The sequence below is a fragment of the Podarcis cretensis genome (genome assembly GCF_951804945.1).
Source record: "Podarcis cretensis genome assembly, chromosome: 3".
Classification (NCBI taxonomy): Eukaryota; Metazoa; Chordata; class Lepidosauria; order Squamata; family Lacertidae; genus Podarcis; species Podarcis cretensis.
Genome location: NC_137172.1, coordinates 90573647 through 90600515, shown reverse-complemented (window position 1 = coordinate 90600515; position 26869 = coordinate 90573647). Strand labels below are relative to the sequence as shown.

General features: G+C 42.1%; 1 protein-coding gene across 4 annotated transcripts in view; it reads right to left on the bottom strand.

Annotated features, from left to right (window-relative positions):
* Window positions 1-26869, bottom strand: part of EYS (eyes shut homolog) — a 490906-nt gene that overhangs the window by 159232 nt on the left and 304805 nt on the right. For all 4 annotated transcript variants that reach the window (XM_079970286.1, XM_079970287.1, XM_079970288.1 and 1 more), the window contains one exon: window positions 6059-6279. In XM_079970286.1, coding sequence (XP_079826412.1) covers window positions 6059-6279 — 221 coding nt within the window. The remainder of the gene's footprint in view (window positions 1-6058; window positions 6280-26869) is intronic.

Here is a 26869-nt window from a genome sequence, read left to right as displayed (position 1 = left end):
GGTGTTCATATGTTTGAATACTAATTTATTTATAAAATATAAAAATCCTATACATAGAAAACCATCATATCAGATAGAAAGCTAGGCTAAATGAAATCTGTATGTACAAACACACACACACACACACACACACACACACAAATCTGGAATAAAATTCAAATAAAACACAAGCAAACATGCATTCTGAAATGGTACAACCCCAGCGAAGGATACACCATGTCACTGCATAGATTATGAATATCCCTCACGTATTACCTGGTTGGAGATTTCTGTTCAAGGTGGGGCAGCTGCTGCCTACAACAGCAATAAATTCACTTGTAGACCTTGACATATATTTCAAGGGTGGAATTGTTTCAAAAAGGCTTCTTGCAGCCAGTCTCACTAATTCACTAAGCAGGGCCAAATGTGGACTTTTCTGTAGCAAAAGAAAGTGACCACAGGTGCCTGCAGTTTCCACTAACGGAGCCACAGGCTTTGCTCAGAGCCAACTGAAAGCTTAAGATGGCCTTTTAAATACAATGGTTACCACATGCATGAGGGTGAAGGTTTGGAAGCACTTCCTCTCTCTGATATGCAAATGCAAAGGTATTATATAGATGGCTTGATGTTTTTGGACCTTTCTTTATCATTTGCAATAAATATACACACCTTCTGCTCAGTCCTACCCATACCATCTGCTATTCCCTGTGGCTTAAAGAAAAAAAAAAACAACAGATCAAGGTGTGGGGGGGATGTTTTGCACATGCAAATATATATCTGTATTACAGTTTAGACCAAAGATCTTTTCTTTAGGGATTGGACAATCTGTTGCATCATGAAAGACAATAAACAAAAAGCCAAGGGTAGTACTTAATTCCAAATCATTTAACACTGATGAGGAGGAGATTGTTAAGAGAATTGCTTTATTCAGCCTCTGCTATAAAGGCACAAAGTCAGTTTTTTAAAAAATGTCCCGAGCATTTATTTATTCATTTTTAGTGATGGCACTGGATGAAAGGTAGGAACCAGAGATACCGTGTTGTGCTTTAAAGGAGAGGGGGAAATGGAACAAAATCAATTGCATCTTTCCCACGTTCTCAAAAGCAGCAAAGCTTTACTTTCAAAATGAAGGTTGATCAAACGAGGTGCCCTTGTGTTGTTTAGCCATTATGAAACTTTTGGACATCACTTTTGAAGAGCTTTAACCAGTGCTTTCTTTCAGTCTGGTCTCACTAGAAGTCAGTTGTGGCACCTCTCAGGTGGACACCATTGCCATTATAAGAGAACAAAGGAGGTGTCCGTAGTGAGTTCCGGCACTTCTTTTCTAGAAAAAAATAGCACTGCTTTTAAAGCTTAAAAAAAATTGACTTGGCAACTATGAGGAACCTGCACTTTGTTTTCTTTCCAGCATGCACTCAAGTACATAAAAGAGAAGCTTCTACATAATATTGGAAGCAGTGCTATTTTTCTAGAAATGAGGTGCCAGAACTCACTATGAACGCATCCCTCATTCTTTTAGAATGGCAATGGTGCCCACCTGAGAGGTACTGGAACTGACTTCTGGCTGAAAAAAAGCCCTGATTGGAAGTTTGTTGGTGGTTGACGGATTTCAGTGACCAGCTGTTCCACACAAGAACTTACAAGAATGGTCTTTTTTTCCCCTGACAAAGATTTTGACTTCTGCTTTGAATATGTGAAGCAGAAATGCAACAGTTGCATCCATTCCTATCACTGCATGTAGAGCAGGGGGGAATTGTCCAGTTCCCCTCAAGAATGTTGCTTGGTCCCCACCTTGATGGTATCATGGCAGCAGGACAGGGTATTTCGGAGAGGGGGAACTGGTCCAGCACCTACAAATTGCTTCCTCACCAACCAGAGGACAAAGGAGTTGCTTCCCATGAAATTCCTCTTCTCAGCTCATTCACATGAAAATGCAGGTGAGCTGGTTGAGGGGCAGCTCCATGGCAGCAGTTGTGGAACATTAATCAGATGCCCAGAGAAGCTTTGTGAAAGGTATGATGGGGGAAGGTTGAGAGAGAGGCCCGAGGAAATTTATGAGTAGAGGGGAACAGATGCTGTGAGAAAATGACAAGACAGCAAAGGCAGGAAGAAAACTGGACTGGCTGCAATTAGTGACCCAGCAGTAAGGATCCTACTCTAGGCATTCTCTGTGGCTAAGAGGCCATATTGGGTTCTGAGGATCCTGGGGATCTAAAGAAGGAGATGTCTGACAATGACCTTGAAGAAAAAATAGTTGCTGAGCGAGCAATGAAGTACACTTTTTCCTCTCTTTGCAATATGTTCCCAGTTGCACACTTTCTGCAGAAAGTTTCCCTAACTTCAGTACATTCTTCACACAAATGTATAAGATGAATTCCTGCAGATTGTCTTGGTACCAGGGGCAATTTAAACCACACAAATGCTGTGTAGTTTACAACAAGCATGGGAAAAGGGGTTTAAAAAACCCAATAGATACTGACATCTGAGGCATCATTAACTAAGACTCATAGTGTTGAGCCCAGTCATTTATTGGATTCACATACAGTATAATGACCCACTTTCAGTCAGTGTTGTGAGCTGGGTTTCCATTCCTTTCAGATATATTGACAATCTGGCAAGTGCGTTTTTGGCTCTGGCTTCCCTGTACTTATTTCATACAATAGAAAGTCTATTAGAAGGATATTAGAGCTTTAATTATAATATGGGCACTCTTTCATTTTGCTACACACTAGTAATTCCCAATAACGCTAATGGAAATTATCCAGCGTCAACAAAAGAATGTGTCTTAGATGCTAACAGCCAAAGAACCAAACATATCAGAGAGATGAAGGTTCTGGGAAGTACCGGTAACTGAATAAAAGACAGTTGAATGACAAGACAGAGAAGCAATAGATATTGACTTAAAAAAAAACGAAAAAACTTACACACACACACACACACACACACACAAAATCTCCCCAATATTTAATTTACTTTAACTTCAAAATTAAATTATTCCTGATAGTAACTAAAAGTGAAAAGGGTTCTTAGACGGGCAGCGTAATTAAATATAATTGAAAAAGAGAATGCAAACTGCTGAAGTCAAAAGCTGGATCAAGAGGAGAGTGGCATGTGTGCACCTTTGAATAGTTTTGGTATTTTTTAAAGGAATGTTCCTCTTGCTTTCCTGACCCTTAGAATTGTTCTGCATGAGCAGAGATCTGCGACAGAGCCAACCCTGGAGCCAAAGCCCTGAGGCCAGCTTGCTCCAGCTCTCTCTCTTTTCAAATCTCCCTGGCAATTATTGCTATGTACCATTTCCCCTCCCACTGACACCAATAGGAGGAAAAATGCATTCCCCAGCTCCAGGGTGGTACAGACTGCCAAGCCCAATCCACTGGTTGGTCAGGGGGATGAGGGAGCTTTGGATGCAAGGGATGCTATTCTGGCAGTAACTCTGCAGTTCTGCAGAAACACTGCTGGCAGTAGTGCCATGACCACAGAGTTTTTCATGGGTATATCAGCCTGGGTATCTCTGCCTGCCAGCTCCCTTCTGCCAGCGGAAGAGCAATTTTAACCTACCTTAACACCTCCCCACACCCACCTCAGGCAGAATTCAGCATGGATTAGTATTGCTTTATTATATTATTAAGTTGTCCCCCCTAATATTTGGGGCTGCTAGCCGTCGTCTGTCAAAATATACATAATTGCATCCAATGTCACTTTTGATACCACAGTGATAAAGGGGATGACACATTTGCTTCCTCTGCTTGAGATAAACAAGGGTCAAGCAGATCAAACTTATTCTGCCACATAAATGAGAAATGTGCTTATGGTGTTTATGATGGGGGCAGGGTTCTTAACTCACATGTATTCATAGTCATTCTGTATTTGCTCATTCATTTCCCCTCTGCTACTGGCCTGTCTAGAACAGGTGCAAAGAAGGGAGGACTTTCAACACAATGTCCTTTCATTCTGACTCTGCAACGAAGGCTTCCTCTCCCCCGATGCCTTCCCATAGAAAGCAGCAAGAAGCCAAATATTCTGGCTGGATCATTCTATTCCATATTATCTTGGAGTGATCTGTTATTCAGGAGGGGCCAGCAGAATGTTCCCTTTGATTTCCCCATTGCTGCAGTTGACTTTGTCGAGGTGCAGTGCAAGAGGTGGGATTTCCAGAGCTGAAGCATGTTCCCAGAGCTACAACACCCACCACCAGCCACTAGTGTGTCTCAATATAGAAGCATAGCTATGTTAGACTGGTCTGCTGCTGCTGCTGCAATAATAAATGAGAGGGATTTGTGGCACTTTATCAACTGTGCAATGGAAACAAGTAAAGCAGAATGTCCCTACTATCTCCAGCCCGCTCCCCCTCTGTCGATGCTTTCTGAAGGGGACTGAGAAGAGCTCTGTTCCCTGGCATTCCATCAATAGAGATCAGACAGACTGCTTATCCTGAGCTGGGAAAAGCTACCAAGATCAGGTAAAGCCCCTCAAACTACTCCCCTGGATCTTAGTAAGAGTTGCTTTACATTAAACATCCCCCCTGCCCCCACCTAGGTAGTGTACATGACTGCAGAGAGGTACAAGACGAACAGTGTCACATGTGAAAAGTGCACAATGATTTTATTTACCCAGTGCACAGTCATGTGATGCAGGGGAGCATGGGCTTCCAAATTTGTGGAACAAGCACTTTCCTCATTTGAGGCTGTAGTCTAAACCACTGAGCCCCTTGGGCTTGCCGATCAGAAGGTTGGTGGTTCAAATCCCCACAACGGGTGAGCTCCCATTGCTCTGTCGCAGCTTCTGCCAACCTAGCAGTTCGGAAGCACACCAGTGCAAGTAGATAAATAGGTACCGCTGCAGCAGGAAAGTAAACAGCATTTCTGTGCACTCTGTCGCTTGTCACAGTGTCCCATTGCGCCAGAAGCAGTTTAGTCATGTGGGCCACATGACCCGAAAAGCTGTCTGTGGACAAACACTGGCTCCCTCAGGCTGAAAAGCAAGATGAGCCCTGCACCCCATAGTTGCCTTTGAATGGACTTAACTGTCCAGGGGTCCTTTACCTTTTAACACAAGCAGTTTTCACCTAAGTGCATGTACAGCACCTGTGTAAGAAATATCATCTGTATGTGAAGCATCTGCAGTAGCTAAGCATCAGCAGAACTTGCTTACTCTGCACATGAGAACAATGAGTACATCCACTGATTTTTTTAAAAAATGCACCAAAGCGCTGTTCAAATCAATGAGATTTAAGAAACCTCAGCATCCTCTAACTTGTGTTCTGTCCATTGCACAGTTTCAAGGTTGAAGCAGATCAGTAGCCACTTGCATGCCAGAAGGTTTTTTTGTTTATTTTTAACAGATGCACTGCATTTGTCCACACTTCAAAACCTGCTTACAGCCCATTATTTTTGGACTGTAGTAGCACACGTGTGGGCTTTTTCACTGGTGGCACCAAGCACTGTGGAATGTCCTCCCAGCTGAAATATGAGAAGCCCCATCACTATTGCCATTCCATCACTTCTAGAAGACACACCTATTTAGGAAAGCATTCCCCTGAACTTAGAACTTGTGGTCTAATCATTTTGCTTTCTAGTTTGTTATGCTTCTTAACTGGCTTGCTTTACTGCACTTTTAAATTATGGATGTTTTTTAATGCTTTGATGGAGTTGTTTATTGAGTATTTTAATCATGTATGGATTTTATAATTGATTTTGTATGTGTAATACATAGACCCTATTTGGGCCTTTAAGGAGGATATAAATAAATAATCCTTTCCACCTTTAAAGGGAGACAAAAGTTTCTGTGACTGGAATATATTTATGGACATAATCCTGTTTAAGATTTAATTTCAGTACAATGACAAAACACCAGTACTACAGGTTAGGCATCTATAGTCACAGTTATACAAGGATGAAACCAGCATGAACAATTCAATGGCAGAAGCTGGTGCATCCCTGATCCAAGTCAGGTGGTGATTCTACACAACCATATTGCCTCAAATGCCAGTGAACTTACTCCACACATTCTAGGGAGGGATGGTAACAGAGCCAGGAAAATATCCCTCTCTCAGCTGAAAAGTGTGAAGCACAATTACCTTTTTCACAGAAGCGTCCAGTAAAATGCAAACGGCAGTCACATTGAAACGAGTTGACGCCATCAGGAAGATTGATGGGATGGCATGTCCCTCCATTACGACACAAATTCTCTTGGCAGACTGACAACGAGACTGGGCGAGCAGGTGAGGGCAAAGCTGACTTGAGTGCTTCGGAAACAGTGCCAGAAACATCCATCGGTGTTTCTTCAGATAGAGGAAATCTGTAAGACAATATTAATTTTACTTGAAACATTTGTGACTTGTTCAACAAGCCCCCCACCAGCTTCAGAGGCAGTGGTCTGCTGGGTGTCAGCTGTCAGGAGGGTGACTATTGCTGTCATACCAGGTTGAAGAGCTTAGCACAGGCACCTTGCTGGCCATGGTGAAAGGTAGGCTCAAGACATCTTCCTGCCTGAGGTGAATTACAATATAGTGTGCATAGGTAAAGGTAAAGGGACCCCTGACCATTAGGTCCAGTCGTGGCTGACTCTGGGGTTGCGGCACTCATCTTGCTTTATTGGCCGAGGGAGCCGGCGTACAGCTTCTGGGTCATGTGGCCAGCATGACTAAGCCGCTTCTGGTGAACCAGAGCAGCGCATGGAAACACCGTTTACCTTCCCGCCGGAGTGGTACCTATTTATCTGCTTGCACTTTGATGTGCTTTCGAACTGCTAGGTTGGCAGGAGTAGGGAGCTCACCCCGTGGCGGGGATTCGAACCGCCAACCTTCTGATCAGCAAGTCCTAGGCTCTGTGGTTTAACCCACAGCGCCACCCACGTCCCATAGTGTGCATATTCCACATATAAAAGCTGGTCAGATCTTACGTCAGCACTAAAAATGGGACAGCACCTCCCATTGCACTTGAGGACAGCAGACTAGCTCAGAGGGCAGAGGGCAGCCACACAAAACTGTGAAAAACTGGATTCTGGACTGGGTGTATATTTGGTCTGATCCAGCTGGGCTCTTCTTATGAACATCTTGCAGTAACTCAGTCTCCACCATAAAGAAGATCTTCACTCTTCCTTTGAAGCAGGCTAGCATAAAGCGTGCACACACACAAATACACACAAGCCCCATCCTCCTAGGAAGATTACTACATATATTGTATTGCTCCAACAAACAGCACTATGGATTCAAAATTCTGAGCCGTGGGGCCTGGACTTCAGCCCCAAGTTCCAGTCCTAGCTGCACAACTGGATGTTGGACAGATTTTTTTTAAGCTTTCTCTTAGAGTCCCTGGAAATAGCACTGGTGGTTCTTGAATAGCAGCCCCAGTATTCCAATCATATTTGAAAGCAGAAGTTGTAAATCTGCTCCAGCGTAACTGCCAGACTCTCAGCATGCAAAATAATCTGTGGCTGATTATGAGCAGAGAACAAATGTCATGCAGGATAGCTAGCAAGAAATACAAAAACACCAAGATACCCTTATCGAAGCAAAACACATGGAACACTTAACATAAAGCCAGATGTCTTCAGGAGATTCAGGCCTTTAATAAAACTACCCAGTGAAAAAAAGGATTATTTGCATTATAGATAGGGGGTATTGCATCCATTTGGTGACGTGAGGAATGCTTTGTTTGCTAAAGAATCAGTGGTCAGTTCACAAAATACTGAGCCTCTATTACAGACACTAAAATAATGCCCTCTGCATAGCTAGCTCTGTGACAAATTACTCTGTTCAAAGGGAGAACTAAGTCTGATTTCTACACTGGGTCTGAAAGTTGAGTTTATCACCCCAGTTTTCTTTGCAACTAGCCCTCCTCCATATAAGTGTACAGAAAATTTAGGATTCAGAGATAGGTCTTTAGGCACATAGGTTTTGCCAGTATATTTCCTTTACTTAAAAGGACTTAAGCATTACAGAAAAGATTAATAAGGTTAAAAACATTATAAAATACAAGCTAACACAGTTCTAAAGTATTGACACAGAGCCAAGAGACCCTTATTAAATCAGAACTACCTGATTCAGCAAGTCTCTCTGTTCTGTGAACTGCCCTAAGACCTCTGGGTATAGGGCGGTATATAAATTATAAATAATAATAATAATAATAATAATAATAATAATAATAATAATAAAAAAAAAATATCTAGAACAGTAGTAAAAAGGTGATATGGGCCTGTACAGGAAAGAGGGACAAATACTAAAAGGAAGGGATATTTATACTATTCTCTCCCTCCATAACTTTAAATAAGGCTATATTCAGCAAAATATTCAAATTCATGAAAGAATTTGATGTATTGTATGTCAACGGATGCGGGTGGCGCTGTGGTCTAAACTGATCAGAAGGTTGGTGGTTTGAATCCCCGTGATGTGGTGAGCTCCCATTGCTCGGTCCCAGCTCCTGCCAACCTAGCAGTTCAAAAGCACGGCAGAAAGTGCAAGTAGATAAATAGGTACCGCTCCAGTGGGAAGGTAAATGGCGTTTCCATTCGCTGCTCTGGTTTCAGTGTTACTTTGCACCAGAAGTGGCTTATTCATGCTGGCCACATGACCTGAAAAAACTGTCTGCGGACAAATGCCGGCTCCCTTGGCCTGTAAAGCAAGATGAGCACCACAACCCCAGAGTCGTCTGCGACTGGACTTAACTGTCAAGGGTCCTTTACCTTTACCTTTTTATGTCAAGATACACTGTATGTTCTGCAGTAATTTGGTTATACATCATCAAAACCAAATAATTTTAGCAAGATCTAATAAAACTACATCAAATAAAAACAACTGCTATTTTAAGAAGCGTATCTGGATAGAAGTTATCTTGTGAGCCACCCTGAGATCTTTTGATGAAGGGCAGCATATAAATCTAGTAAAAAAAAATAATAAATAGATGTTACATAGACATTAATAACAACTAAATTATATTGATATGAAAATATGTATGGTTCACATCTGAACAATACTATAATAATTTTTATTATTTATATGCCACACATCTGACTGGGTTGCCCCAGCCACTCTGGGCGGCTTCCAACAAATGAAACACATTAAGCACAGTAAAACTTTCCTAAACGCTAAATGTATCAGTGTTAAAAACAGCATTCACTGTGAGCACAACTTGTTCATCTAATTTATAAATGTCTGGCCAATTAAACATTTTCTTTTTATAAAAGACATCAGTCAAGATAGTCAATGGGGGGAAGTGATGTACCAGTTTGGTTTGCAAATCTGGCCATATCACATATGTGTATCATAATCCCATTGTAATCATTTTAACTGATGATTAATTGTAACTGGAACCAGCCAACGTGGGTGCTTAGATGGGCGCAGAACTGGAATTGTTTGCCATAGATCATTGCTATGCATGTTTTCTTGGAAGCACAGCCTGCTGAGCACAACAGAAATTACTTGCAAGCAAGTGTGCGCAAAATTGCCATATTTATTTTAGAAACTTGTGCTCTGCCATGCTGACAAATTTGAAGTGGCTTCCTAAGAGAGGAACGAGGGAGCTGTGAACCTCCAGATGTTGTTGGACTCCAACCTCCATCAATCCCACCCGGTCAAGAACAATGGAAGTTGTAGTCCAACAACATCTGGAGGTCCAAAGCTCTGAGACATCATAAAATAATTAAGAATATCAATTAAAATAAACAATAAGAGAGCCAGCTCAAATGCACCTACACCACTCAGGCACTCCTGGCAACGGGCACCAGCTGCAAGTTCAGAAGCAAGGCTGGATTCAGTGTTCCTCACAGACTGCAAACCAGATAGACCCCACTCCCACAATCATCTCCATCTTACTAGTATAGTTTCCCAATTCCCTTACTGAGAGTCTAAAGGAGACTACCTTGAAGAAGACAACAACAGGATTCTGCTCCTTCCTGGTTTTGTTGATTTTCCCAAATAGCCAGATAGGGATCTATTGCTCTCAGAATCTTTCTTTTAAAAGGTGCCCAATTGTTAATGTAACAATGTTTCTTCCAGACCTCCTTTTGGTTAGCCCCCTTTCATGGGAAAATGCCTGTGCAAGGTCATTAACAGAGCAAATATCTGCAACTGCTTTCAGAATTCATTCCAATTGCTATGAATAAGTAATACTCCTGACTCCAAACGCTTTAACTAAAATGCTTATTTGAATAAAGGGCTAGGAAGCGTTTAAAAGGCATTTAGGTGTTGGAAGCTTCAGCAGTGCACAGCAAAAACGCACAAAATGGACAACACTGATTTTCCTTCCTCCTCCCATTATCCCCCCCCCCCCATTCTGCAATACTGAAATGATGCTATTCAGCCAACTTTAGGGCTCCTATAGGTTAATGTTTAGGCTAATGTGCAGCTGTGTTGATTTTTTTTTATTAAAAAATTGAAATAGCTCAATGAAGAATTAAGGCTATTATGCTATGCACACTTGCTGCCCAGTAAATATGCACAAGAATGGGTGAAAAGGGAAATGTGGTCTGTTGTACATACAAGGTTGGTATTTAGGATCTCATACCCTAGGAGCTCAAGCTTATTGCTGGCATAAAATGTAGCAGGAAGGGAAGAATTGTAATTAAATTGTGCCCAGATCTTTAATGACCTTAATGAGAAACAAATTTCCCTTTTAGATTCACACTGCAGGAGCTCAGCTGGTAGTTTTTCCTCCACCCTTTCTTTCGTTTCACAACTCTCCCTCGCACACAGATCACCCCCATTTACATGCCTTTTCCACTATCCTAAAGTCTCTGTGGCACACATACACGCACGTATGCACAATTATCACTTTCACCCCCCTTTCCCTATCACTTCCTTCCTCCTTTTTTCAACTCTCCCTCGCCCACAGTCCACCCTTCATTTCCATGCCCCGTCCTCTCTCTCATTATGCATCCCCCTTTGCACACACCCCCATGAAGATGCGTCATTGTATCTTTAAGCAAATAGAATTTCAAGAGTAAGCCTGTCATCTAGCATGCTCAGTTAGAGAAGGTGAAGGTGACTTGATGGATGCTGTACATATATGGGTTGTTAATAAATAGCTCTTCTAAACTACTATGTTGAATCTGGAATGAAATATACTCGGAGTCAAGTGTGAATTTTATGCTCTTTATTCAGCTCGTAGTAGCAATGAATGAAACTTTCCCTGAAACATCTAGCTATATATACATTATTTACACAATGGGCCCTGCATGATTGGCTAATTCCGGGCTGCTCCTGTAGGCCAATCAGGTTGCTAATTCACTTCATCCAGGAGCCTGATTGGCTGCTTCTGCAGGCCAATTAGGCCGCTGGTTCACTTCCACCTGGAGCTGGATTGGGTGGCTCCTGTGGACCAATCAGACTGCTGCATTCTGGATCCTATTGTTCTAGGATTCAGCTCAGTACATAACATGGAACTTCATGTTGAAAACAACACATCATACCAGGAATAAACTATTTTGTGGGAAAGTACTTTGGAGTATTTGAGGACTCCATAGGCTTTATCTCTCAGTGGAATGGAAGAGGGATAATTTAAAACAGCCACTAGTTTCCTTTGTGTTCCCTAAATCTACCCTCTTCTCTTTTGCTCCCCGCCCCCAACATCTTGCAAATCCAGGACACACACAAACGCACGTGCCTGCGCGCGCGCACACACACACACACACACACACACACACAACAACCAGGGTGGGGTACCAAGTTCAGGGTCTAAAATTGCCTTGCTGCACTGCTCCTTAATAGAATTGTGAAGAGGCAAGTGGAACAATCCATCACTCAACCCACTGCAGCCCTGGGTGTACATGTTTTAGGGCACCCATAGGACATGAACTTCCAGGAACTGCCACCTATTGGAGTCACCCTACCACTGTCTTCCTTATACAGAAAAGCCCTGAACTATGTGTTTCCCACCTAATAAAACATCAGTGAAGGCTGTCTCCTGGATTTGCCATAGGATGCTATTTCGAACATGAAGCACAACCACATTGAAAGGGCCTTTTATACCGTAAACAAGGTTTTCAACTGGGGCAGGCAGATTCAAATTTGAAAGGCTTGGCCAGTTAATACAGTAGTAGCTATGCAAATATCTGGCTAGTTTAGCAGATTCATTATAGAACATATCTCAGGCGACTGCTGGATCTTTAAGAATCAAAGATGTATATACTACTAGTCTTTTAAATAGGCTTACAATTCCCTTCTTTGGCTTGATCACTGTAATTTCAGATACATGGGATTTTGTGTAGTTTAAGACACAGTGGGTAGCATCAAATGATCCAAAACCAAAAATTAGGCCCTTGGGAATTTAAAATAGCTGATGACTGTTTACACCAGTGATAACATCTTCCCATTTCCTAACAACAGCTGTACCAGAGAGAAAAGCAGAGTTTTGGCATTCCGCAGTGCCTGTCTAGGAATTGCTTACAGAATGAGAAACGTCACTTTATATCAAGTTTGTAATCACATGAACAGATGCTTGTAATCTGTGTTTGTAGCTGATGGAAATTTGGCTTCTGTAACCAGCATAAAATTTATGTAAGAAAATCTGGCACTTAGTCCTACAGCTATTGGGAGGAAAATTAATGCATACTAACCCCCCTTTTTTTTGTTCAGGTAGCTAGATTACAGCAAGTTCATCAATCATAGCCAATCTACCAATGTTACTAACACTGCTGATCTGCTACAGTATAGTGTCCTCATACCTTCATGTTTACATGCCCCTAACAACAAAGTGCTCCCTCATGTATTCCATGCAGAAAATTGAGGGCAGATGTAACTCTCGAGACCTCTGAACAGGCAACTACATCACTCTTCTTACAGACACAATTAAGAAAGATGCTTGAAACAGATCTCTCAAAATATACTTATTCAAGTCCAAATTGCACACACTTTCCTGAGCTATGGAGATTAAATAAATTAAATTGATGCACAGTGAAGATGGTGTGCTGGGTCTCCAATTTAGGATTTCTGGCAGTTCCCTTGTATGCTTGACAAGTGAACTGTCACAACTCTATGTGGAGACTCTTCACCATTATTATTAAGGGGGTATCTCACACTTTTAGTTTCTTCTTGCTGTGACTTATTACTTATTCTTCCACATAATAAAACACAGTTTTCTTCCTCAGGTACATACCAGTAGCTATGGTTAAGCACAGGATAAGAATAGCTCAGAGATACAAATATAAAGTAAAACCAAATTTAATATTTTATTTAAAATAGTTACTTTAAGTAAGAATGTATAGTTTGGAACATTCTGATCCACCATCTTGATGCAAAATGGCATCCACTGGTATCCAAACAGAGAGGAAAACTGGCGCCTCCATCTTGGGAACCATTGTGCCCAGTCTGGCAACAATATATCTAGATGTGTTTGAACAAACCACTTTCCAAACTATGTTGTAGATAAAGGCATTTATATGTTTTAAAAACAAAATTTTACCTAAATAAAAAGATTTCTCCACACTCTGCGTCTCCATTCTAGGGAAACTGAGAGCTATTCTTAATGTTAAGCAGGACAACATAATTGTGACTGACTGATGAGCCAGACTTTAGTCTGGCAATGCAGACCCCCAGAAATTCCAGCAGAGAGCTGGAGCCTCTCACTGATTGGCTACAAAGTCAGCCAATCACAGAGCAGGGAGGAATAGCACTTTGGGAGAGGGAGGATAAAAGGAGCAGTTCCTGAGGGAGAGAGTTAGATAGGGCTAAGGTTCAGGTTAAGAGATAGGGCTTGATTCAAGATGTTAGACAGGGTTCAGGCTAAGAGCTAGGGCTGGAACTGAGTTGAGAGATAAGGTTCAGGTTAAGAGATATTTAACTGAACTACCTGCCATAAGTAAGTAACAGAAATGAAGTATAACAACTGATTTTGAGTAAAGCGAGGTTAAGAGAAGCTGTGACTGTAACACTGTGTTTAAGCTGGAGACATATTATAGTTAGTTAAAGTAAATAACTTAGCTTCTAACTGAAAGTATGCAATTCCTGACCCAACTTTGTTTCCCCAACTTCTTTTCTTGAAAATAAACTTTTCTTGTTTGTTCCACTCCTGCCTGAGACTTTAAATCTAAGTTTTCCCTCATACAAGTCCTCCACAAGACAACCTCTGGTGAATTGTAAAACTCTGTTACAGATAGGTAGCCGTGTTGGTCTGCCATAGTCAAAACAAAAGAAAAGAAAAAAATTCCTTCCAGTAGCACCTTAAAGATCAACTAAGTTAGTTCTAGGTATGAGCTTTCGTGTGCATGCACACTTCTTCAGATATCTGAAGAAGTGTGCATGCACACGAAAGCTCATACCTAGAACTAACTTAGTTGGTCTTTAAGGTGCTACTGGAAGGAATTTTTTTCTTTTATTTTGTAAAACTCTGTGTAACCGGGGTACAGTGAGGTGTGTGCACTATATTTAATAGGGGGCAGTTAGTGGGTGAGTCTGCTGCATTACTAATTGGAGGTGAGCGGCTGGATCCACTATAGTAGTCAAGAGAGCAAGCAGAATTATTGGATGGTACTTCTTCAGCATACAAGTGTATGACTGCATTCATAATACTCTTTGATATTTAAAAAATGGACAAACTTCCCCTGCATGTGGAAAAGTCCCAACTGCGAGAGAGCCTTCTCCTCAATAGGCTAGTTTATATAGTGTGAATTTGTTTTTAGATGGGGAAACATCATGCATTGCCCCTCTGATCTAATTCTGCATAGTGTGTAAGATTCCACAAAATGGAGCTGGCATTCCAAGGCCATCTCTTCCCAGGGGGAAATTATGCTTAGCCTGGAGGATTTGTACTTGTCTTTATACAGTTTAAGATTTCTTGGAGTCAAGCCAGCAAGGAGAATTGAAGCAGAGTTGTGAAAATTGGATATTCCCATGCCTGCTGCAATTGGGTGAGAACAGCAATAAGACAGTACTTCTGGAATCTTGGTCGTGTCCACAAAAACTGCATCTATACCACTCACCATACTTCACTTGTGTCAATGTAATAAGTATCTACTAGTGCAAAGAACTTGATACAGTTCTGAAAAATCAAGCAGGCAGATCCGCCTGTTTATGTTTTGCATTTAATACAGGAACTGATGAGCAGTCACATTTATGTGGGTTTTGAAGCAGTCATCATGAATGGTTAAGCATCATTATGCATTTTTATAAGCATATGCATTTTTTAAAAAAATCTGCCTTAGGTTGCAGTCCTTATGCATGCTTATCGGGGAATAAGCCCCATTGACTTCTGGTTGGGCTGACATTTCACATTTGTAACTTCAGTTCCATAGTGGAAGTTTCTGTGCAATTTTAATTAAAGCTTATGGTGAGGAAAAGCCTTCTTTTACAGCCATTTGTGCCTGATAACTCTGCCTATCCGCAGAGAGTAATAATTGTCAGAATCCTTCATTCAGCTAATGAGCCATATAAGTGTGGCCCCCATAGGGCAAGTATAGCTCGATTTGTAATTCTCTTTGTCCTGTCTGGAATAGGGCAAGAGCTGTTCCAAATACTTTTTCACTCGAGCAGTGCTTTTAACAACCCATTTGCTCCAAACAGTACTCATACTTCTCCTCAGTTACATGCCACTCCTCCAGTGAAAGGGGGAACCTCAGCCAACAATAAACCACCATAGGAAGTGAGAAAGGATGAGACTTGGGGCAGACATCACCTGAACACACCTGATGAATACCAGGTGGCCATCCTTTTGTGTTGAAAGTGATTTGGCAAACTGGAAAGAGAAATACAACACCGTAACCACTGGAAAAGTAAAATGAAATTGGATGCTTCCCTTCGAAGAAGAAGAAGAAGAGTTTGGATTTGATATCCCACTTTATCACTACCCTAGGGAGTCTCAAAGCGGCTAACATTCTCCTTTCCCTCCCTCCCCCACAACAAACACTCTGTGAGGTGAGTGGGGCTGAGATACTTCAAAGAAGTGTGACTAGCCCAAGGTCACCCAGCAGCTGCATATGGAGGAGCGGAAACGTGAACCCGGTTCACCAGATTACAAATCTACTGCTCTTAACCACTACACCACACTGACAACACGGATGAAGATTGTGGAAGACTTTGAAGGGTTTTTATTTAATGGGAAATGGTATTTTTAACTGGAAGAAAATTGGAAAGGCAATGTGGGACACAACTCTGCAATGAAAAGTGTTTCGTTGATGAGGTCCCTTCACCATGAGGGTAAGGCATAACAATGCAAAATGCAACATTAAAATAGTTTAAAACAAATTTCAATCACAACTAGAGTGGATCCTTAAAATATATATCTCAAATGTCAAAGGTTAGGATGAAGAGGGGCCTCTTCAGCAAAGGTGAAAACTGAATAACAAAGGTTCCAGATGCATTGTGGTGTGATTATACAGACAAATCATCTTTTTTTACTACAGTCATACCTCGGGTTGCAAACATGATCTGTGCGGGAGGCACGTTCGCAACCTGCAGCATTCGCAACCCACAGAGCCGTGTCTGCGCACACATGTGATGAAATTCGGTACTTCTGCACATGCACAAAGTGTGATTTAGTGCTTCTGTGCATGTGCCAAAACCTGGAAGTAACCTGTTCCCGTACTTCCGGGTTCGGCGCGGTCCGTAACCCGAAAACGCACAACCTGCAGGGTTCGCAACCCGAGGTATGACTGTATTCCATTGACTTATTCCCACCTGGAGTTTCTGAGCCAATACATTGTTTTTCAGCCCACATATCTAAAGGACATTTTAATGTGTTTGCTAAATACAGTGATCAGTAGAGAACAGAATAATTCATTTTTTGTTGTTGCCTGGTGCTATCACGAGAAAGTGTGGGTGTTTGCTCAGATTGTTCTGGCTAGTCATGCTGACTGGAATGTTGTCTCCAATGGCAACATTGAATTTTGGGGTACAATCAGGAGTCACAAAGTAGCTATATAAAAACTTAGTATGTGGCAGCTTTAACTGAATGGGGAGGCAGTTGCCTATAGTCCCCCATCCAGCCCACCACTGCTTCCAGACAACACCTTCACAGCCTCTCCTGATTGCAGTGGAATGGAGAGTCAGAGCTGTGTGTCAACAGACTACTGATGCACTGTGCTCCAAATCTCTGGATGACATCTCCCAATGGTTACATACAGCGCAGAAGACAGAATAGACCACGGTTTCCCAAACTGTCCAGCTGTTTTTGGACTACAATTCCCATCATCCACAACCACTGGCCCTGCTAGCAAGGGATGATGAGAAGTTGTAGTCCAAAAACAACTGGAGACCCAATATTGGGTAACCCTGGAATAGACCTTTCTGGGACACCACAACTCAAAAGCTGGGGCTGGGCAACAGTCTTCTAGTACTACTTTCTAGTATTGACTCTTGCAGGTAGGAATGGAACCACAGTAATACTGTAACGCCAACACCCACTTCATTGAGTCACTCCAGACAGTTACAATTGTCCATGGTTTAGAAAGCTAAAGGAATGGGTCTTGATAGTCTGCTTTCTTCAGGCATAACTGCAGAAAGCTGCCCACCTTCCTCTCAAATCACCTTGTCCACTTGGTTTTATAGAATCAACATCCCCCACCCCACAAGCCCTGTGCCTGGAGAATGTTGGGGAAGTTTCCAGTGATGGCTTGGAAGACAAGATCTCTCAGTGAGCGAATGCCAGCTCCCCAATTCCCCCTTTCCCCACCCTGACATTTCCTTTATATATTTACATTTCACCCCCCTCCACCATTTTGGCTACTGACTGTATGACTTAGATTACCATTTTTTAAACATCTCCAAAAACCCTGCAAGACCCGAATCACTTTGGATTACAGTGGTACCTCTAGTTACGAATTTAATTCGTTCTGGAGGTCTGTTCTTAACCTGAAACTGTTCTTAACTAGAGGCTTGATTTCGCTAATGGGGCCTCTTGCTGCCGCTGCGCTACCAGCACACAATTTCCGTTCTCATCCTGGGGCAAAGTTCTCAACTCGAAGTAACTTCCAGGTTAGTGGAGTTTGTAACCCGAGGCATTTGTAACTCAAGGTACCACTGTACTTTGGTGTGTGAGCTTCGCCTTGGAGGGACCCCACTTTGGTCTGAATACGCCTGCCTTGCCCCAATATTCAGATGATGCGTTTGCACAGCCCTACTCAATAAAGCTAGTTAGTCAGGCCTCACAAAGAATTCCACACAGTCTAGGATGCCCTGGTGACGAGTGCTGATTTTTGGTACATTAAGCAAAAAGGACTGACCAATTCATTTACTGCTCGAATAATATCAACAACAGGTATTTTATACATTATGCTTTCAAATACATTGCATGTAAGGATAGATAGTGAGGAGGTGGAGAAAATCACACTTGTTGCTGGAGGTGTTCTGCATTTGGACAAGGAAGATTTCAGACTAAGTCATTAACTATTAGAAAAGAATGTGTGCCAGAACTCAACAAAACTCAGCCAATACTTCTGTTTTCAGTGCCAGGTCTCATCCCCAGAACATACAGAAGAAGAAACAGGAACTGATAAATGTGCCTCTGAGCATTTCCCTTAACACAGTCTCCCCTCACATAACACTCCACTCCACATGTTTTAAATAAATAATTATAAATGCACACGAAATATTTCCGTATCAGAGGGCAGTGTTTCCATTTCCACCATCTCTTTAACTAAATATAGATCTATTTAGAGTGATAGACATGGATAAGTCATATACTGTAGTTCTTTCACCCCTTTTACAGATTGCTGCAATAACTGCAATTTGATTATTCCATCGGCCAATTCATAGCTGAGTAGATAGCAATCTATATTTGCCTTTCCTGAATTAGTTGGGTAACACTTAATTTCAAAATCTGAGACAGCTTTGAACTGTTCCATCCAGGTCTTTCTCGTCTGCAAATAAAATGCATGTTTTATTGTTAGCAGCACCTTCTCTCAACACAACTTTCTGAACCACTCTGATTCAACAATTTTCCATATTTAAAATCAGATTCAGAAAGGCAAATTTAACTTGCAACTGCAGAATAAATGATAATGAAATAACTCCAGTGTTAATAATGCACAGAAACTGAACAGATCTATTTACAGAGACAATTATTTTAAATTGCTTAATTCTAACAACCCGCTTCAGATAGTTCCTTTTTTCAGGCCACCTGCCAAGTGATCAATTGGTGCTGTATTTAATGTTAGCTGGCCTCTCTCCTCATTCCATATACTACCACCCAAGGTGAGCTGTATTTGCCTGAGTCACCGCTTGTCATCTCTTATTAATAAAAGCAAGGCAGTTTTAGAAGTTGAAGGTACATGGACAGTTATTATATGATATCATTTTGCATCCCATTCTTAAAAGGATCTTATATCCTTTTGGCAATTCTTCATAATGGTACTATAGATTGCTTTTCTTCCCTCTGGGACAAATTAGGGATAGAAATACAATGTGTAGTCACTGACTCAGATTGTTTGGGACATCACATACTGCTGAAGTCTTGAAAAGGATGGGCACTCAATACTTTTAAAAAATGTCTCTGAGTCATCCAAGTTCATGTCCCCATTCTGAGATTGCTTAAAATTCTCAATACTCTGAGACTGAATGAAGATGTAATTTAAAGTTTCATATATTTTGCTGGTATTGTGAAGATTTGTTCCCATTTTGTATTGTTAAAGGAAACCTTTTCTGCAAAAGCACCATACGTTCTAGTACCTGGGGTGTGTGTGTGGCATGCTGATATATTTCATGAGAGGAAAATGCATTTTCTGCATTGGTGAGTCTCTCTATATCAGGGATTTCAAGTGTTGCTGGACTCCAGTTCCCATGACCTACAGCTGGCATAGCCAACGGTTAGGGATGATGGGAGCTGTAGTCCAATAGCACCTGGCAGTTCACAGATTTCTCCATCCCTGCTTTCTATGGTCACACTCTGCCAACATCAATAACTAAAAGGCTCCCTGCATCCTAAATTAGGTTGCTGGGGTTTTTGGTGTGTGTGTGTGTGTGTGTGTGTGTGTGTGTGTAGAAAGGAGGTTGGAAGGTGATTTCTGTCCTAGTTTGAGTGTGTGCTCAGAAGTACCCTGTCCTTAATTCTTAGTTTATTTATGCCATCCCTACTGAGCTACTATTTTGCACCAGGGAGATCTCAGTAAAAGATAAAGCAGATCTGCAAGCCTAAAGTTGTCCCACCCCTTATATACTCTGCAGTTGTTTGCTCCTTGCACTGCTATCTCTATTAACTAGGGATGCCAAGGATGTTCTGTAAGCGAGGCATGTAGATCTGTTACTGAATTACGATCTGTCTTCATACATAGTCTTAGTCCACTGCAGATAAAGTGGCTAACTGTTTGCAAAAACCTCATGCCCCAGTAAATCAGCCTATAAGAAACGTCAGCTTTAAAAAGGAAAAAAAAAGAAAAATCACTGTACACCTTATATCTGCTTTTTCACATTTTAAATAATGAGGTAACAACCAAAAGTCCAATACTTTCAAATCATTTGGTTTATAGCTAGACATGCAGATCCAAATGCATTTACATCATCATATGTTTCTTGATGGGCAGATTAAAAACAAACAAACCCCAAACAAGAGCATTTGCTCTTCAGAAATAATTAACATATCCAAGCTGCAGGGGGCACTGGTACACTGTGTATCTAAATTGCAGCTGTGTCATACTTAAGGCATAATTTGACTTGGAGTCCTGTGGGTTACAGATACAGTAGGGGAAAGCACACAAACTATTTAAAAATCAATTTAAAGTTTGAGAAATTAAGGCAAAATATTTATATCCAATGTTCTCCTCCGGTCTTTTCAGAATACAATTCCATTGTTATTACAAAATGTGCTTGTTTGCTTGCTGCATTATGCAAGTGTGAGAGGACAGACCTGTTTTCTTAACTTTTTTTTTGCAATCAAGGTCCCCTAAAGGTCACCCTGTCTTTAGAATAATGCATTACTCAGTTCCACCAAATAACCACTCTCCCCTATCATAGGAGACTTTGTTAAATATATCCCCAAATGATCTCACCTAGGACTGCTTTAGGAGCTAAATCAAGGCCTCCAAAGCATGTCTGAATGTGGCAATGTGAAAGCCATTTTCTGTATGTTGCATGAAGAAGCCAGCCAACCTCAGAAATGTACCCTGTTAGCTACCAGAATAGCACAGCCACTCAAGCTCTTCAATAGGCACCACACTTTACACCGATTTTTATAGAACAAAATAGAAAGCCTTATACTGGCTTTCGTCTCCTGATTCAAATTACAATTTGATCAAATCTTCCTGTGGCCAGTTGTATTTCCTTTGTGAAAATCACTTGTCACAGAGATATATAGGGAAATTTCTGCAGGCTATGCGATAGACATCTTGGAAAGCAACGTGCCACACAAATCTACCTGCTTTGATCTTCATCACATATACTATGGATGGGGAACCTATGACCCTCCAGAGACTATTGGGCTCCCACCCATCCCAGCCTACATAGCAAGTGGCCAATAATGATGGGGGTTGTACTTCATCAACATCGAAAGGACCACAGATTTCCAATCCCTGCAGGAGCCATTGCTGTACAGATGGAGCTCAAGCTGTTCCAGTGAAGCCTGTGGATCAGGTACTTTATATGTTTCCTTTTCCCTTGGAGTAAACCCTCTGCGGGGCTTGCACTGTTGCTATTAGAAAGAACTGTGTCATTTGATCTTTACCTCCATTATTCAAGCAGGGTGGGGAAGGACAATAGCTCAGGGGAAGAGCATCTGCCTTGCACGTAGAAGGTCTCAGGTTCAATCACCAGCATCTTCGGACAGGGCTGGTAGAGATGACTTGTCTGAACCCCCCCACAAGAGCCGCTGCCAGTCAGGGTAGATGATACTGAGCTATAGAGGGACCAGTGCGTCTGATTCAGGATAAGAGAGCTTCCCACATTTCTAGAGTGTGATCCAGCCATGTGAAAGTGCCCCCCAAGCTGCTCTAGTAACAGATGAGTTAAATTATAATTAAACCGATAATAATATGGGACATACTGGGAAGTGGGTGGCGCTTTGGGTTAAATCACAGAGCCTAGGACTTGCCGATCAGAAGGTCGGCGGTTCGAATCCCCATGACGGGGTGAGCTTCCATTGCTCGGTCCCTGCTCCTGCCAACCTAGTAGTTCAAAAGCACGTCAAAGTGCAAGTAGATAAATAGGTATCCCTCCGGTGGGAAGGTAAACGGCGTTTCCGTGCGCTGCTCTGGTTCACCAGAAGCGGCTTAGTCATGCTGGCCACATGACCCGGAAGCTATACGCCGGCTCCCTCGGCCAATAAAATGAGATGAGGGCTGCAACCCCAGAGTCGGCCACGACTGGACCTAATGGTCTGGGGTCCCTTTACCTTTAATATGGGACATGTGTAGCTATGGAGCAGAATTATGAACGGTGCAATCATATACCTGTCTACTCAAAAGTAAGTCCCATTTAGTTCAATGGGACTTACTCCCAGGTAAGTGATTTTCAGTTTTCAGACCTAGTTAAACCAAATGCTTTAAAAAACACCACACAACTGATGCAATTCACATGACATGTATAAGGACCTCTATATCGGCCCATCATTTGCAATTCCTTTGCCAAGTACAAGGATTTTCTTTTAAGGTACAACCTTCCTCAAATCCATCATCATTGGCAAACTGTGCAACCCACTCATGGCCTATGATTCATTTTTTTTTTTGCTGCACCAGAAAGCCAAATGATCTGTTGCGGTTGTACAAGGCTCCAGTGTATGTGTTCCTCTTGTACTTCTGCTTGGAAGGGAGTTGTGGCAAAAGGTATCTGTTTGCAATGATGATACAGTGGGAATAACCTTATGATTCCTGCCCATTCAGACCACTGGGAAATAAGCACAGCATCATGTGTAATATCATGCAACTATGCTGCCTGCATTTTGGTTGTATTTAAATGGGCCAATGAATCCATCCTAAGAAAGTCAGAGAGAGCTTTAAAAGTCTCAGGGCATTCTAGATCTAGAGAATAACATGGATGGTCCTCTGATATACAAATCAGAAACCATTAAAAATCTTAGCCTTCTAGCTTTGAGCAATTATTTCATTTAGGGAAACACCTTTCATAGGAGATTTGTATGGGAGTCCTTGCTTCAGAGGATTTCTAGCTGGTTTGTGAATTGATGTGCAGAACACCCATCCTCAGGAAAGGTTTTTCACTGACGCCCTAACCCATTGGTAGGGAATCTAGTGTCCTCCAGATGTGGTGGACTACAACTCCCATCATCCCTGACAATTGGCTATGCTGGGTGGGGCTGATGGAAGTTGGAGTCTAGAACATCTGGAAGGCACTGTACTGGCTATCCCTGCTCTTGTCTGTTTTCGTCATCTCTACCACCACCACCCCAACTCCCACTGGAAGAATAATACCGAACAGAATTACACAAGTACCAAAAAGTGACATAATCTCACTAATGTATGTCAACTAGGTTGATTAGTGAGAAAGATTATATGAGCAGTAATTTGAAGTTTCCAGGAGATCAGCTCTGAACATTAATGTTAATTTTTTTCCGAGTGAGATGATTTCGGTGTCATACTTGGTTCAATCAAAAAAATTCCTTATATTAAAAATCTTGCCATAAAGTGTATTTCCCAAACTGAGATAACCAGAGGGGATCATACAGAGGTATAATGATTACCCCTGACAATTAAACACAATACAGTGTTGTAAATATTTTGTTAAAGCTCTATAAACAATGAGATTTAAGACACAGAAGCAGAAAATACAAAATGAATTTTCAGACTGCTTGATCAACATTTGAGGTTGCAGCAAGTCTTGCATTTGTGTTCTTTGTGTGTGTGAAATTATGAACATTTCACACCAATGGGGAAAACCATACAGTAAAACGCCCAGAAGACAAATTTCTCCTTTCAGTATGTTTAGCATTCTTAGCCATTTTCTTTAATGTGCTCTGCTTTATAGCAATGCAATCTGCTACGGTAACAATGGCAACTATATCTCCATTACGAGACATTCCCAGCAGATAACATGGAGATGGTGGAAGCCTGCTGTGAAGTTCTTAATTATTTATGAATGCATAACAAAACAATTTCCCTTTATTTACATGTTTTTGTAATTGGTAAGGCATCAGATTGTAGCCTTCAAATCTCAGCGGAATCAGATACACCGAGGAAGGAAAACATCTACCACCATTTTTCATTAACAGTTACTTTGAGGTAGGGGGTAGGGAGGATGTAATTTGTGTATTTGACTTCACTGGTTCTTTCCTGCTAATATTTTGCTAGCTGAATCCTGTAATAATGAGAAAAAAAGGTTCATCTACACATCTGAGTAATTCTCTTGAGTGTTTTTTTACACTTGAAAATAGCTAAGTGGCAACACAAAAAATATATTGAATACTAATATGGAACAATACATTTTTTTCTTATTTACAAGGAACATAGCATCCACTTTAAATATTGTAAACAATCCTGTGCTGGTCAGCCCTTTCTTTGGACTTCTGCTTAAAAACACACACACGCAAAGCAAAGCAAAACAAAAATATGACTTATTCCAAAACATGTTTTATTTCCCCAAGACAAATATTTGACTGATCTCCCCCACACATATGCATTTCCACTCAGAAGTGAGCCAACAGACCAGAAAACCCTTCAGCTTCTGTGTATTCTGTCATCCACAGTTTGTGCAATGTTCATTCATGGCAATGCCAGAGTCAGCTCAAAAATAAGGAAAACACCTTTAGTGCAAAACACATGCATACCCATCCTTAGGTGTACAACTAGTACTAGAAGTTTCAAAATGTTTTTAGAAGTTTTAATTGTGATTTCTTAAACAACAGATAAGAAGGGTGGCATGCAGATTTCTAAAGCCACTCCCCATGTTATAATTTCTTTAGGCCCACCCAGTCAGCTCTGGGGGGTTGGGAGAGCCCCTAAAAAGCACATGGAGGGAGGAGCTTGGAGAAAGGTTCATCTGGCAAGCAGAAATAATAATAATAATAATAATAATAATAATAATAATAATAATAATAATAATAATAATTTATACCCCGCCCATCTGGCTGGGTTTCCCCAGCCACTCTGAATATTAAAAACAGTACAGCATCAGACATTAAAAACTTCCCTAAAGAGGGCTGCCTTCAGTTGTCTTTTAAAAGTAAAATAGTTGTTTATTGCCTTGACATCTGCTGGGAGGGCGTTCCACAGGGCAGGTGCCACTACCGAGAAGGCCCTCTGCCTGGTTCCCTGTAACCTTACTTCTCTCAATGAGGGAACCGCCAGAAGGCCCTCGGCACTGGATCTCAGTGTCCGGGCTGAACGATGGGGGTGGAGACGCTCCTTCAGGTATACAGGACCGAGGCCGTTTAGGGCTTTAAAGGTCAGCACCAACACTGAATTGTGCTCGGAAACGTACTGGGAGCCAATGCGGATCTCTCAGAACCGGTGTTATGTGGTCCCGGCAGCCACTCCCAGTCACCAGTCTAGCTGCCGCATTCTGGATTAATTGCAGTTTCCGGGTCACCTTCAAAGGTAGCCCCACGTAGAGCGCATTGCAGTAGTCCAAGCGGGAGATAACCAGAGCATGCACCACTCTGGCGAGACAGTCCACGGGCAGGTAGGGTCTTAGCCTGCGTACCAGGTGGAGCTGGTAGACAGCTGCCCTGGACACAGAATTAACCTGTGCCTCCATGGACAACTGTGAGTCCAAAATGACTCCCAGGCTGCGCACCTGGTCCTTCAGGGGCACAGTTACCCCATTCAGGACCAGGGAATCCCCCACACCTGCCTGTGCCCTGTCCCCCCAAAACTACTTCTGTCTTGTCAGGATTCAACCTCAATCTGTTAGCCGCCATCCATCCTCCAACCGCCTCCAGGCACTCACACAGGACCTTCAGCGCCTTCACTGGTTCTGATTTAAAGGAGAGGTAGAGCTGGGTGTCATCAGCATACTGATGAACACCCAGCCCAAACCCCCTGATGATCTCTCCCAGCGGCTTCATATAGATATTAAAAAGCATGGGGGAGAGGACGGAACCCTGAGGCACCCCACAAGTGAGAGCCCAGGGGTCTGAACACTCATCCCCCAACACCACTTTCTGGACACGGCCCAGGAGAAAGGAGCGGAACCACCGTATAACAGTGCCCCCAGCTCCCAGCCCCTCAAGACGGTCCAGAAGGATGTTATGGTCGATGGTATCAAAGGCCGCTGAGATATCCACCTTTGTCCCTAGCTCTCACCTTTGTCCCTAGCCCGCCGGAGATCATCAACCAGCGCGACCAAGGCAGTTTCAGTCCCATGGTGAGGCCTGAATCCCGATTGGAAGGGATCCAAATGGTCTGCATCCTCCAGGCGTGCTTGGAGTTGTTTGGCAACCACCCACTCAATCACCTTGCCCAAGAATGGTAAATTTGAGACTGGGCGATAGTTAGCCAAATTTCATGCCTTAGTCACTGCTATCAGAATGTGCTAATTTGAGCCAAATATTTTCATCTCACCAAGTCCGTTTGATTTCCAAAACATTTGGAAACCAAGGCCCGGCTTCCAAGTGGCTTCCAGGCGCATGGGAAACAATAGCAGAAGCAGCATCGGATATTTGGCTTCCAAAAAACGTTTGAAAACCAGAACACTAGCTTCTGGGTTTCGATCGTTCGGGAGCCAAAATGTACGAGTACCAAGGCATTCGACAACCAAAGTACGACTGTATTATAATGAGTGTATTATAATGGACCTAATGAGTGAAATACTCATTCATTCCTAAATGCTAGAGATTAAGGGAAGCCAGGACTCAAACTGATCTTATAGCCACTTCAGCCTCTGACTCTTAAATGAATGTAGAAGTAAACTGTGAATATTCAGAGCCCCCATTGGATGTTAGCCCTTTGACACTGGCTCCTTCCCAAACCGGCATTTCTCCAGTTCCTTTGAACGATTTTGAAAGTACTTCCATGCAACTTTGACCAGGGCAGCTGGCGTGGGATTCATACTTTGATAGTTCCAGTGTTGTGAAGGTAATTT